Below are 14,466 nucleotides of genomic sequence, written 5' to 3' on the forward strand. Positions count from 1 at the left end.
AGGCTTATCCTAAGTATAGGTCATATTGAAATATATTTAAAAACATAAATAGATTTTAAAAAATTAATTATTTTAGAGCATGCACTCGATCGGGGGGAGGGACAGAGGGAGAGAAGAATCTCGAGCAGACTCCCTGCAGAGCCCCATGTGGGGCTCGATCTCATGACCCTGAGATCATGACCTGCACCGAAACCAGGAGTTGGCCGCTTTACCAACTGAGCCACCCAGGCGCCCCTGTAAATAGTAGATTTAAGTATCATTTCCTGTCAGTTTTTTCCTAAATACAGCTGATCCTTATTTGTGGATTCCTTATTTAGAAGTTTGCCCATTCAAATTTGTTTGTGACCCCCAAATTAATATGGTTGCAGCGCTGCATGGTTGTTTGCGGACATGCCGAGCAGAGTGGTGAGAAATGGGAGTCACCGGACATGCATATTCCCTGAACAAGGGGGTGCTCCGCCCTCTCCGCTGAGCTCATAGGGTAAACAGGGGTCCTTTTGCAGTCAGTTTAGTGCTGTGTTGTACACATTTCTGTGCTTTTTTGGAGGGGTTTCACTGTTTAAAATGGCCCCCAAGTGCAGTGCTGAGGTGCTGTGTATGTTCCTAAGGACAGAGGCTGGAATGTGCCTTATGGAGACAATCCATGTGTTTGATAAGCTTGGTTCAGGGATGAGTTATGGTGCTGTTGACTGTGAGTTCAGTAGTAATGAATCAACAGTATGTAGTAATGAATCAACAGTACCTACGGAATGGGCGTCTTTTTTAAAAAGATTTTGTTTGTCAGCGAGAGAGCGCACGCACGCATGGCACAAGCCCAGGGTGGGGCGGAGGGGCAGAGGAAGAAACCGCTCCGCACCGAGCAAAGAGCCAGATGTGGGACTCTCCCAGGACCCTGGGATCGTAACCTGAGCCGAAGGCAGAGGCTTAACCAACCGAGCCACCCAGGCTCTCCCTGAATTGGTGTCTTTAAACACAAACATACATAAAACAAGGTGATGCATTGATAGGTTGACAAAAATGCAGTGACCAGAGGTTCACAGGAACCTTATCTTCCCCTTAGGAGTAGTGGTTCACTGTTTGCTAATTCACCATTCCCGGTGATCTCAAGGAACATAACCCCTGCGGATAATGAGAATAGACAGTGTTCATGAATTGTTTTAAGGCAGTCATCTGATGTAAGGAGATCAGCTTGTACAAGGGACGGAGGGTGCCCCTGTAGTAGGTGTCTCTTGTCTCCTGTGGCCACTTCATTTCTAAGTAGAAGTAGCCTCAGATTTCTACCAGCCTCAACTTTGAATTAATTATGCAAATCATATAGGTTGTGGGCAGGTAAATAATAGTTTCTGTTTGCAGGCCTGCTCTGAAAATACAAAAGAATTTGCTTATGAAAAATACCTGAAGAATGAATGGGTCTTCTTTTTTCTCCTGTTTTAAGTAAGGTAGCCACTTTATTTTGATATGGAGTTACAGATTAATTCCTGGGTTCCTACCTCTTTTGATTTGGTAAAGTTGGGTTCTAATAATTACTCAGAACTCAGTTTCCCCATTTGCAGAAGGGAATAAAATCTTTTGTGTTGTCATTGTCATCTTTGTGATGGATAATTTCATTGAATGTTAAACATATGCCAGGTGCTGAACACTTCACATGCATTATCTCATTTACACTTTTAGATGAAGACTCTAATAACTTAGAGACTTCAGGTAACTTGACCAAGGTCACTGCTCACCAAGATCTATTAAATGACAAAGCTGAAACTTGTCTACATCGTAGAGATGTTTTGGGGAATAGTGACAGAGTTCCTGTTTAGCATTCTGAACTTTGCAGAAAATATAGTCATGAAATTTTTGCATGCAGTTGTCCTCTAGATTAGGATAAATTTAGAACAAATCAAGCATCCTGGAAGATGCAATTTCCCCATTTTATTGGAGGAAGAAATGCAATTCTAAGACCTTGTTTTCTTGTGTGTATTAAATATTCAGCTTAATTCTAATTTACTTGAGGGGAATTAGTTAATTATGGGTGACTTTCTTAGACAAGGAAACTAACGTCATTTAAAGAAAGGGGTGCCTGGGTGGCTCAATCGGTTAAGTGTCTGCCTTTGGCTCAGGTCATGATCCCAGGGCTCTGGGATCGAGCCCAGCAATGGGTTCCCTGCTCAGCAGGGAGCCTGCTTCTCCCTCTCCCTGTGCCCCTCCCCCCTGCTTATGCTCTCTCGCTGTCAAATAAATAAATAAAATCTTAAAAAAAAAATAGAATCTTTGAATTCCACTAATCAGTAATTCCTAGTCCTTACTGTGGAACAGAATCACCTGAAGAACATTTAAATATCCTGATTCCCAGGCCCCACTGTAGCTCAGTATCAAAAGGATTTGGGGGTGGGCCTGAGTGTTGGGTGTTTCTTTTTCCTAAGAGGTCCCCTAGGTGATCCCCATGTGCAGCTAGTATTGAGAACCACACCATAAGAAATTGCTGCTGCTCTTTGTCCTGCCTCCCTTTTGTTGCTTCTCTAACACCCCGATTTTTCAGCATAGAGATAATTGACCCATTTTATTTTCCTTCCTCTAGATTAAAGATTTCTTGAGCTACATCTGTCCTGTGAACGTATATCCAAATGTCATCCCAATAGGCACGACTGTGGATAAGGTTGTAGAAATGTGAGTAGTTGCTCCTTGTGGAACTTCTGTTGTTGAACAGGGTGGATGCTGCGACTAGTTTTGGGCCTAAGAACGGGGGCAAGGATGTAAGTAAGGTGAGCATGGCTGTAAATACGATTCTGATTGGGAGCCCGACGGCTTTCTTCAAGTGGGTGTGTTACATATAATCCTGAAGGCTTCTGGGAATCTGGCACAAGGAAGCCGTTGGCAGTGAGGCCCTCAGAAAGGGCAGGCCATCCTCAGGTCTTATTTCCGTGCCCTTTTGTATTTTATCATCACTGTGCCTTAGCTTTCAGCCTCTAGAATGAGATCAGGTTTGTGAGATTCTTATGAGAGAGAAGTAAACCCCATTACACAGGGAAGAGTAAGCATCCCGCTATACTGTATTCCCTGAATGCCAGGTGTCGCTGTATTACTTAATCGTTTTGCTGCTCAGCGGTAAGTCTGCTTCTCCCTCTCTCGCTGTCTCTGTCAAATAAATAAAATTAAAAAAAAAAATTCTGTAGAATAGGGACCTGCTTTTCTGCAGTGCAAGAGCAAATACAGGAGTTTTGCCTTCCCTCATTCCTACAATTAGCTGTGTAACAGGTTGTATTTAAGTGCTTATAGTTACCACTTTATTACAGTGAAGTGGTTTTTAAATTATTAAACATGGCTTTTCAGTTTTTAAAAGTAGATACATGATTTTCCACATGGCCAAGTTTTTATAATCTCTGTAAATGATGCTTATGTTCTAGCAGCTTTCCCCACAGGAAAAAATAAAATATTCATATTCGTTTCAGCTTAAAGCCTTTATGCCGATCTTCCCAAAGTACTGAGCCAAAGTACAAACCACTTGGAAAATTGAAGAGAGCTAGAAAAACTCACCTAGACTCAGGTAAGAAACTTACCCTGGTTTCAGAGGTGTGGGTTTCCATGCAAGACTTTTTCCCCCACTCTGGTCTGGTGAAAGCTGCTTTGGACAGAGGTGGGCCTGGGAGCCAGTCTCACTCAGACTTTGCATTATGGCTATATAATGGTCATCTTTGTACATTTAACTTCACTTTAAGTCTGTTTTATACCTCTCATTATTGGGTTAAATTGCAGGTTTGTTGTCCAATTGTTATCCAGTATGGTTATACAGACATGACGGTGGAAAGTATCTAAGAATTGTAATATGTCCTTTTTAAAAATTGGGTTTAGGTGTGTTTATCAGCTTGTATAAATGCTATTAAGGATTTTAACACTGATTTTCTGTTATATGCCTCTGTTTTCATATAGAGAAATTTAAAACTTCTATATTGTCATAAGAGAATTCATAGTATCAGAAATAAACTTGGTAGTTTAGATAACATACAGATGCATTAATATGAAAAATGTTTTGCCACATTTTTACAGTTGAAACATACCGTGATAGTGGTATAGAAGAATAGGAAACTGTTCAACTTAGAGATGATACAGAAATACTGCCTAAAACGTAACTGTGGCAAAAACAAATTTATAATCTGTGTTTTGAAAGAAAGCCCTATCTTGGAGCTGAGAATGATTCCAAATATAGTTGCTAGACATCTTAGTAACCTTAAGTCCTTCAGGAAAGGAGATAAATCGTTGCTTAAGGATTAGGCAGAGCCAGGAATCAAACTGATCGGGTTTTGACCCAGAGTCTTGTCACACCACTTCTCTAGGCTGGTCTCCACACTGGTAAAACGTGAGCAGGATGATCTCTGTGGTCCATTTTTTAAAGGTAGCTTTTAAAAAATGTGGTGTTTAGCTACATCCTTTATCACTGGGAAAAAAATGTTTTCTTTTTAAGTAGGTAGTTATGAGGTAACATTAGAACACTTAAGTTGCCATGGACAGTAGTCTCATGAGCATTCAACTTTCTTCTTAGGTAAGGTGTCATTAGAAGGCAGGAAAATATGTTTCCCCCCAGCCCCCAAATTACATGCCTACTCAGTTTATGAGAATTTCATTCTCCAAGTAAGGTTTCGTTTCCTCCTTTTAAGAATTTAAGGGGATTGGCTCATTATATTGCTAATGTAACATGCTTTAAAAAAAAAAAAAATCAGTAAATTCGTTGGTTTCCAGTTCGTGACACTTCAAATTAAGCCCCATTTGGCACATTTGTTCCCCTCAGTATTTATACAGCCTTGTGCACTTGGCTGGCTCAGGCTGCTATGACAAATGCCAGAGACTGGATGACTTAGCCTCAGATATTTACTTCTCACAGTTCTGGAGGCTGGGATGTCCAAGGTCAAGGTGCCAGCAGATTTGGTTCTTGGAGAGGGCCCATTTCCTTGTTGACAGCCTCCTTCTCAGTGTGTGCTCACCTGGCCTTTCCACGTGCCATCCGTGCGTAAAAATGGAAAGTGAGCAATCTGTCTTCCTCTTCTTACAAAGACACTAATCCTATCTTATGGGTCACACCTGGGGCTAGGGCTTCAAATTAGGAACTTTAGAGGACACAACCATTTTAGCCCATAACATGCACAAAGTAGGTATCAAAGTGTTCACAGAACAAAAATTTTTATTAATTCACTGAGTATCTACTATTGGCCGAGCACATACAGTTTGCAAACTGGTTGTTGGAACGGTCGTCTACAGAACTTAAAGCACAGATAAAAGTTATTGGGTCCCACCTTCAGGGATTCAGTAGGTCTGGAATGAGAGACAGAAGGCTGTAGTTTTGAGAAGGGTTTTTCCAGGAGCGCCTGGCTGGCTTGGTCAGAAGAGCACGCAACTCTTGATCTCAGGGTCATGAGTCTGAGCCCCATGGTGGACATAGATTACTTAAATAAATGAATAAAAAATAAAAAGCTTTCCGAATGAGGCTAATGAACAGCCAGGTTTGAGAACCATTGGTCTAGGCATTGTGGCCTACGTGGGGAACACAGATCTATATTCTTAAAGTCTGCCATTAGTTGACGGGCAGTAGTTAAATTGTTCAAAATAATCCTTTTTCTTAGAAGAGTGACCTGTTATTTGCAGTTCCACCAAAGGGAAACATAGCTAAATGCTACAAATCGGATTTTACATTAAAAGCACAAATTGGCTCCCTTTGCATTCTGTGTTTCCCCACAGAGGAGGAGGAAGACCTCTTTGATGATCCTCTGCCGTTACCGTTAAGGCACAAGGCTCCATACCAGCTAACGCTTCACCCTGAGGTATTTGTAATGACCGCAACACCACAAAACCAGCCTGAACAAGAGAGACCAAGCACCGGCTACCTCAGAGCAGAGAGTATGCAAACCTTTCCTTGGGCCAACTTTATAGATTGTGAAGAATCTAACAGCGAAAGTGAAGAAGAATTACAAACCCCAGCTTCATTGAAAGAAGACCTGGGTGCTGTCACATGCCACCAGCAAAAGGCTGATGTAGAAGTACCACAGTGGGAAGTATTCTTTAAAAGAAATGATGAAATCACAGATGACGGTTTAGAACACCACCCTTCTTCCACAGAGGCAGGGGGCTCTCAGTCACCGAAGCTTTTTAGTGACTCTGATGGGGAATCAACTCACATCTCTTCCCAGAATTCTTCTCAGTCAACACACATATCTGAACAAGGGAGTCAAGGGTGGGACAGCCAATCTGATACTGTTTTGTTAACATCCCAAGAGAGAAAGAGTGGGGATATTACCTCCTTAAACAAAAGTAGCTACAGACCAAGAATTAAAGAGAATATTCCTGCCACTCAGATGGAACAAAATACACTTTGTCCAAAGGATACTTATTCTGACTTGAAACACAGAGATCAAGATGTAAAGATAGTTCCCAGTGTTGGAGAACCGCTCTAAGCAGTGGCAAACACATACCTCAGGAGAAAAGGCTGCTAAATCTTAGCACCAATGCAGATTCCCAGAGCTCCTCAGATTTTGAAATTCCCTCAACACCAGAAGCTGAGCTACCTAAAGGAGAGCATTTACAATATTTACATGAGAAGCTGGCAACTGGTGAGAATATAGTCATTGAAAAAAGAAAAAGCTCACTCTTAGATACTTAAAAACCTTGCATTCTAGAGCCACCACTAAAAACCCTACACAAAGAGGTAAGAGTCCAAATCATGACAGACACATCAGAGTGGAGTACTTAAAAATGGTCCTGTAAGCTAAAACAGGGCAGTAAAGGGGAAGCAGAGAACATAAAATAGTGATAAACAGAAAAGATATGGTAGAACTAATTTCAGACATCAATAAGTGAAATTAAGTGAAAATGGTCAAAACATACCAATGAAAACAGTGAAAAAACAACCTTCCTAGATACAGTCTCTCAGAAACTCACTGTGAATGATGCAGGTAGGTTAAAATTAAAGGATGGGAAAAGATACCTAAATACTACTTAAAAGTAAGCTGGAATGACTGTATTAATATCACACAAATTTCTAACAAAAGGTCCAGTTCACTAAGAAGACACAATGCTAAATGTGTATGTACCTTAAAAACATCTTCAAAATATACAAAGCAAAAACCAAGGAGAAAGACAAACTAATGCACAATTCTAGCTGGAGACTCGACCATTCCTCTATCAGCAATAGAATTAAGGTACAGAAAGTGAGCAAGGGTACAGAACTGAATAGCACCGTTGACCAACTGGATCGAATTGACACAAAACACTCCACCCAACAACAGAAGTGCCCATGGCACACTGACCACAATAGACGACCATATCCTGTAGGGTCATAAAAACACTTCAAAAAATCAGGCCCTTATATATCTCAAAAGATATATCACTTAAGAATGCTGGTGTGAATATGACAAATTTAAAAGCAGAAAAATTAGGACCTAAAAGAAAATAATTAAAATGGCAAAAGCATAAGTGTGTTCTGTGAGTTGTTTGATTTCCTTCAAGTCCGTCAGTGGGTTATGTTTTTGCATAGTTGTGTTTAATAAAGTTCTATTAAATATTCTTCAACACTTTGAGGTATGCTGGCATTTTACAGATTAAGGAAGCGAAAGGAGAGATTTCACTTAAAACGAGTTTAAGTGGAGTCTAAAACAATTTGCAGATCAGTTAAACTAAATGATATATACATTATCACCACGCCGCACTGATCCCTTTTTTCTAGCTCAAGAGCTACTCCCAGCTTTTGATGAAATATATTCCACAGACTCAGTATGACTGGGGTAAAAATACATTCATCCCATTTTACCTCTCTCTCCTATGAGTACCATTACTTACATGCAAAGTGAATATAAAATCACTAAAGAGACCACTAGAAATTGCAGATCATTGGTTGAATATCAAGTCAACTACAATAGGCCTAATACAAGAACCCAGAGACTTCATTTTTTATTTATAGCTCTAAAAATTAGTTACATTTCATTATTACAAATCATATAATCAAATGTAACTATATATTCACTGACACCAAAGACCTCATCTTAACAGTCGAGCTTACAACCCAGAGTAGGGATTCAAAACGTGCCTGGAAACATTCTTCTGAAATTTTTAGCACTTTATAATCACATTGTCAATTTAGTATTACATCCTGCCGTATTCTCATTGTTTTGTAGGTGAACCTAGCATAATAAATGCCAGCTGAATGAATTTAAGGGCTAGGAGCACTAGAACTTAAAAAAAAAAAAATACAACACAAAACAACTTGTAGTGGTCACCAAAGATTTTAAAGTACAGGCTTACAGTACAGAATAATTGTAGCAAATACTTACATATGGTGCTTACGCTGTGATGCTTCATTTTTTACACACTAGATATCAACTCCTTTATTCCTCACCACCACCCTTTGAGGTAGATAAATTTATTCTCCCCATTCACAAATGAGGAAGCTAAGGCACAGAGAGGTAGTTCACATAGCTGGGAAGGGGTGAAGCTGGGACTGACAACGCAGGCAATTCAAGCTCAGCGTCCGTGGTCTTAGCCACTATGAAATAATGCCTCTGAAAAAGAGCGCAGCCCTGGGCAGGATTAATTCTAGTAGCTACTTGGTTTTTACTTTAAGAACTGTAAAGTAGAAAAGGAAAAGTGAAAAAAAGTTTCAAAAACCAAGATAATCAGAAACAGCCCGTGACTAGCCACATTTGCCTTAGAGAGGAATCCAAGAGTTACATGTTTGTTTAAACTAAGTACAAAATTGAGGACATGATAGGTAGTTTACTGGCTCCGAGCTGGGTGATCTTGGGTGTGTTAATGTTACCTAACCAGTATAGGATTGAGAGCGCCAGCCTCACGGGTTTATGAGGAGCACAGAGAAAGGGCCTAATAGCTTGCTCAAAGAATAGGAGCTTTCCATCTAAAATTCCCTTACAGTTCCAGGCAGTTTTTATTTAGTACAATGTGTTCAAGTAACCTGGTGACTAATGCTCAAGACATTTTACAAGTATCCATCCATATTCACTTTATGCTATGTAAAATTCTACTTTAATATTCAAATGGATCAACCATGACAATGATAAACTTTGAAGGAATGGTATAAAAACCTTCGGTTAATCGCAAAAGCAAGTAGTCCAGAATACATGGGTGTTTTTTTGACCCTTTTGTAAGCCTTACTGGAAATGACGGTAAAATATTCAGAAACAAAGCTAAGCCACGATAAATAGAAAATCAAATGCCAAACTAAATTTATTTTGCTAAAGAAAAATGAACTGTAAGAAAAATATATGCAGTCTGGATTTTGCACAGAGCGGGGGAAAAGACCCTGAGATTACCGTGTATCACGATCCTCATGTAGGTACTGAAAACAATGATACTAATACAACTTGCACAGTGGATTTACAGTTTAAACTCGATCTAAATATCACCCTTGAATATTGTCTATATTTATACTGAGAGAACAAATTCTGACAACTTGGGAAACTAAAGAAGCTAAATGTTGACTTAAAGGCTTTTAACAGCTTCATGTACGGAGTTCCTATTTTACTGATTAAGTCCAGCTTTTTAATAAAATAAAGGTAACAGAGGTAATTAAAATCTCAAAGACCCATTAAATTTCTAGTAATAAGGACAAAATGAAACAAGTTTACTGAAAATAGCCACTTTCCCTTTGCCCTCCTGTTTTACATTACATTTTTTTTTTAACACAAGAAGTAGACAAGAATAACTGGACAGTAGAACACTGACTTTTTAAGAATATTAAAATTACATATTTAAACCTGTAAGAATTATAATTCAAAGTAAGCTTGGCCATTGGAGCACCTGTAAATCTGTGATGCTTTCTCACCACTGACACCATGTGACTATTTTCTCATAAAGAAAACCTAAGAAATGGCACCAAAAAATGTATTTTTCCTTGACACCTTCAGCAGATTTTGGTTAATACACTGAGACTCCAAACGTGTAAAGAATTTACCCTGTATTATGAAAGAGCAAAGTCATGTGGTAGCAACATAATGCATAATAAAGTGTAGCTTCTCCCAAAAAAGAGGTTAAGGATTAAGAAGATATTTGAAGTGCTGCATTCTTGAAGTCAGTTCAGTTTTACCCCAACTTATTTTAGGTCATTAAAGCAACGGGGCAATGAGCTTAGGTATAATTTAATTAGGAATACTGAAAGCCAGATTTACTTGCTGCGTTTACCTTCATGTTGGACACCATGATTACAAATGCCACAAGACAGAGATGAAAACACGTTTTTTTCCCCGATTGAGGTTTTACTATGCAGCAAAACAAAAACCGAGGAATATAGTCCATTTCAGTCTTCATGGTTCAAGTAAAAAAAGTTCTCATTATTCAGGTACACACTTTGGCCAAGCCAAGTTTAGCTTTATCACATTTAAAAAATTCATGTATAAAAAATAAGTATCAGTCCAAAATATAGATTATTTTAAGAGCCTGCAGGAAATAGAAAAATAATTAAATTTGGTGGAAATGTTAAAACTGCCTGAAATTCAGAAAATGTATTATTAATGTATTGTATGAAACATTACTGTTAGGTGCAACTGCACTCAGGAGTAGCTTGTTTTGCTGTATGTCTAGACCAGAGGAACTCAACATGGATCTCTTAATTCGCGTTACTAAGAGGGGCCCTTCAAGTGCTCCCTTCCCTCTGCCCAGCACTCCAAAAACCCTCTTGTGGTCCTACTGCCCCGGCCTTTCGAAGCAGCATAATGGCCAGCCATTCTAGAATTGTAGAGCTTTTTGGAAAATTATTCTTTTAAGGGAATAAGTCTTTAAGAATTACTGGTTCAGACATACATGACTCATAACAGTCTAGATTGCTTCAAAATATGAATTAAGCTGTAAATTTTTTTATATTTAATTTTAAACCTTAAATTTATGTATGAGTAAGACCCAATATTTTAATGAAAGTAGGAAAATGGTATATAGTATCATCTGTTTGTCTCAAATACAAGTACAGTGAGTAATAATGGGAATGACAACATAATAGAATAGCACTTGTATATATTTGTCCAAACTGAATTAACTTTCTCTAAATTCAAGGTACGCAGGTTGAATATTTGATCTTAGTGACTGTTACGCTATCAATTCAATGCTTAAACACTGAAGGAGGCATTTCTTTATTCACACAGACTTTTTATGTTATGTATATGCTCATATGTAAATAGTTTTCATGTTTGGTATCTACTAAATATGTGTATTTCAAACTAGTCTGTGTGACCCTGTGTTCTCTTCAGAAGCATCAGTAATACATTTGGCCAATAGTTTGAAATATGAACTGTAAATTAACATAGCATATAATCTTGATAATATGAGAAGAGTCCCAAATACTTTTTTGAAATGTTACCATTAGAAAAAAACAAAACTACAATCATCAGCTCTATTTCCTGAAAATTCAGTTGAGGTAACCTCTGCAAGTCACAGCTCCACACTTGCACACAGTTCTGACCCTCTTTTTGGCTGGGCTGTGGTCAACAGAATCTGAAGATATATCTCCAGAACCTGATTACATAGAAAAAGAAATACAGAAGTAAGAATTAAGACAATTCAGGAGGAAGTTCAAATTTTCTATCAGTTTTAAGTAAATGTGAATATTCAGAGACAAATCATTATGAATTATCTTGAAAGGACGGTGTGGGCTAGTAAGAGATAAAAGCATATACTATTAGCCCATACTTAAAAGAACAGCTTTCGGAAATGATGGAACTTAACTGGGAAAATCCAATACACAATCATTCAATTTCATACATTACTTAAGGGCCATAAAGCAAGGCCAAATAGTAACACCCTGTAATTAATACTTAGAAAAAAACAAAGAAAAAGATATTGTCACAATAAAGCAAATAAAAGTACCATTTAAAAAAAAAAAAAAAAAGCCAAATCCAAGTAGGAATGGAATAAGTTCACTTGTGATTTAAGTCGTATTTTCAATCTTTTGAATATACATCTCTTAGTAAATATTCAGAAATGTATGCCTTACAATTTTAAAATACAAATAATAGAGAAAAGATGTATATGATAAGCTTTCATAAATGGAAATTATGAAAAAAGCAGGTGGCAACGTGAATACAGAGAAAAGAGCATTACTCAGCTCAAGGTCAGGCAGACCTGGATTCTAGTTTTACCTCTGTCAGATTAGCTTTGTGACCTTGAGTAAAATGACAACTCTTAGAGCCTCATTTTTTCTCTTCTTTAATATTTGCTTGGTTCATTCAGATCTTTTGGTTCAGGTCTTTTCCTACTCTGATTCTTCATATGGAAACAAGTGAACACCAATCAAACCGTACTTGAGAACCATACCTTTCATTTGATAATCAAAGGTGAGCTCTTCTCCAGCATTTATGGTTCTTGTGGAAAATAATGCTATTCGGGGAAGACGGGTGTCAAGGTTGTCAATGAAAACATTGAACACCTGAAGATTTGGGTCACACTAAGAAGGAACATTAGAACCCATTTAAGTAAAAATGACATGAACAGGCTCTTCTACATTCCATATAAAATAATTTCTCGACTATTATTTTTTAAGTTCTGTTAGAATTACACTGTTTATTGTTTAGTGGTCTTTGAGGCACGTAAATTAAAAAATACTGTTTTCACTTATAGAAAATCTCAGACATACACACTAGTGAAAATAATAAATCCACATACATTCACCCTGCAGCTTTAACAATTACTAACATTTTTACCAATTGTTTCACCTAGTCTCAACCTTTTAACTTTTCTGAGGACTTGTCATGCAAACCCTAGATAACATTATCATTTCACCTGTATGTAGTTCATTTCAGTTAGTAACGTGATACAGAGAAAAGTAATGTGAAATAGAATATAACTATTTAAAAAAAAAGTCAGCATTATAAAACTCAAATTTTATACTGAATGGAGTTTCATTGCTTTAACCTCTGTTTGGAATTGTTTAATATTTTGAGAATTCTATATTAAATTCTGGACAATGCAAGAAGAAACATCTAGTGAATCATCCTAAGAAATCAAAATAAGTGTTTAATTGTCCTTGTATAGAATACATCTGTTTTGAGAGTATCTCAAATTTATCATTAAGAAAAAAATTTGAAAAAAATTAAAAAGAAAAACATTAAAAATCAAAAAACAACAAATGACTCAGAAGGTTTCTGACATTTCACTACTAAACGTAAACTAGTTTCTTGGTATAAAATCCATCATAAGTTTAGCATGGCCTACTTTCTTATATGGGCAGCTACATAACTTACCCTTATCTGTGGCACTTAGTAGGTACCCAGTAACTAATCATCTCCTTTATTTTTAGAAATAGTTGAAAGAGTATAAATTCTATAATCAGGGTTCCAGCTGTATTCTAAGTTCTTTTCAAACATGAATTAAAAATAGTAACTGGTAACTTAGAAAAATAGCCCTAAATACTTACTCTGCAAATTCTTAAATCTTACAAGTATATTAACATGTTACATGTTAACTTCTACAGTTGCATGTGATTCCTAACCCTTCTACCTCTTAATTCCTCCGCTCACTAACTTCGTCCTCTACATTAACACAAAACCCAACTTACAAAGTTTTGGAATGATTAAATGAAGTAACACATAAAAACTCTTGCAAAACGCATGGTATTGTGTAGGCACCTCAGTGAATTTTCCTAATACAGCAATAATACCATAACCTAACCAAAGAGGTCTTTGTATTATACTTTGGAAATATGAGAAGGGTAAGTAATTTAAAGATAATTATTCCTCAACTATGGAAAATCATTAAAAACAATGCTAAGTTGATTAGTCCTGTCTATTCTTTAAGTATCACTTACACTGTGATTCACAAAATGAGAGACATTTCCATATCGGGCTGCATCCACTGTGAATTCATCAGATTCATAATCCAGATCAAAGAGATATGTGATTCCCTTGTTGTCATATAACTGCCCCCGTCTTTCAGCTTCTTCACTTGTGATTACCTAAAAAGAAAAAACTATAGTATATTATATAGCTATTGTTGAACTGAAGAAACACACTCATCCATAAATTTATTAACATACTAATGCCTACAAAGGTAAAGAAATTAAAGTGTCATCAAAACAAATATTCACACAAAGTACTCTAGAAGAGCTGGATGGAAAGATGTGGAAAACTAAGGGCAGAAATGACTGCAAAAGAATCAAGGCTGTTTAAGACAGGAATTAGGACAACCCACAGTTAAGAAATTGAGACAGTACTACTTTCATTCCAATTTATTCAGATGTTCAAAAAGCTACCCAATTATAGCTTTCTGTAGGACATAACAGAATGTAAAGGACTAAATTTACAAGATACTCATTTGCAACAATGTGGATGGAACTAGAGAGTATTATGCTAAGCGAAATAAGTCAATCAGAGAAAGACAATTATATGACCTTACTTATATGTGGAATTTAAGAAACAAAACAGAGGATCATAGGGGAAGTGAGGAAAAAATAAAACAAGGTGAAACCAGAGAGGGAGACAAACCATAAGAGACTCTTAA

General features: G+C 37.3%; 2 protein-coding genes across 4 annotated transcripts in view; one reads left to right on the forward strand and one right to left on the reverse strand.

Annotated features, from left to right (window-relative positions):
- DCLRE1C (DNA cross-link repair 1C) overlaps positions 1-7,446 on the forward strand; it is a 31,464-nt gene extending 24,018 nt beyond the window's left edge. The window contains 4 exon segments of the mRNA XM_025853455.2: positions 2,567-2,655; positions 3,438-3,532; positions 5,716-6,420; positions 6,423-7,446. Of these exon segments, the coding sequence (XP_025709240.1) occupies positions 2,567-2,655; positions 3,438-3,532; positions 5,716-6,420; positions 6,423-6,634 (1,101 nt within the window). The 3' untranslated portion in view covers positions 6,635-7,446.
- A 3,373-nt stretch (positions 7,447-10,819) lies between these two features.
- SUV39H2 (SUV39H2 histone lysine methyltransferase) overlaps positions 10,820-14,466 on the reverse strand; it is a 21,332-nt gene continuing 17,685 nt past the window's right edge. For all 3 annotated transcript variants that reach the window (XM_025853458.2, XM_025853459.2, XM_025853460.2), the window contains 3 exons: positions 13,775-13,921; positions 12,286-12,415; positions 10,820-11,487 (listed from right to left, as the gene is read on the reverse strand). In XM_025853458.2, coding sequence (XP_025709243.1) covers positions 11,381-11,487; positions 12,286-12,415; positions 13,775-13,921 — 384 coding nt within the window. In that variant the 3' untranslated portion in view covers positions 10,820-11,380. The remainder of the gene's footprint in view (positions 11,488-12,285; positions 12,416-13,774; positions 13,922-14,466) is intronic.

The sequence above is a fragment of the Callorhinus ursinus genome, unplaced genomic scaffold, assembly GCF_003265705.2.
Source record: "Callorhinus ursinus isolate GAN/ISIS: 27379988/994484 unplaced genomic scaffold, GSC_fseal_2.0 scaffold36, whole genome shotgun sequence".
NCBI classification, from domain to species: domain Eukaryota; kingdom Metazoa; phylum Chordata; class Mammalia; order Carnivora; family Otariidae; genus Callorhinus; species Callorhinus ursinus.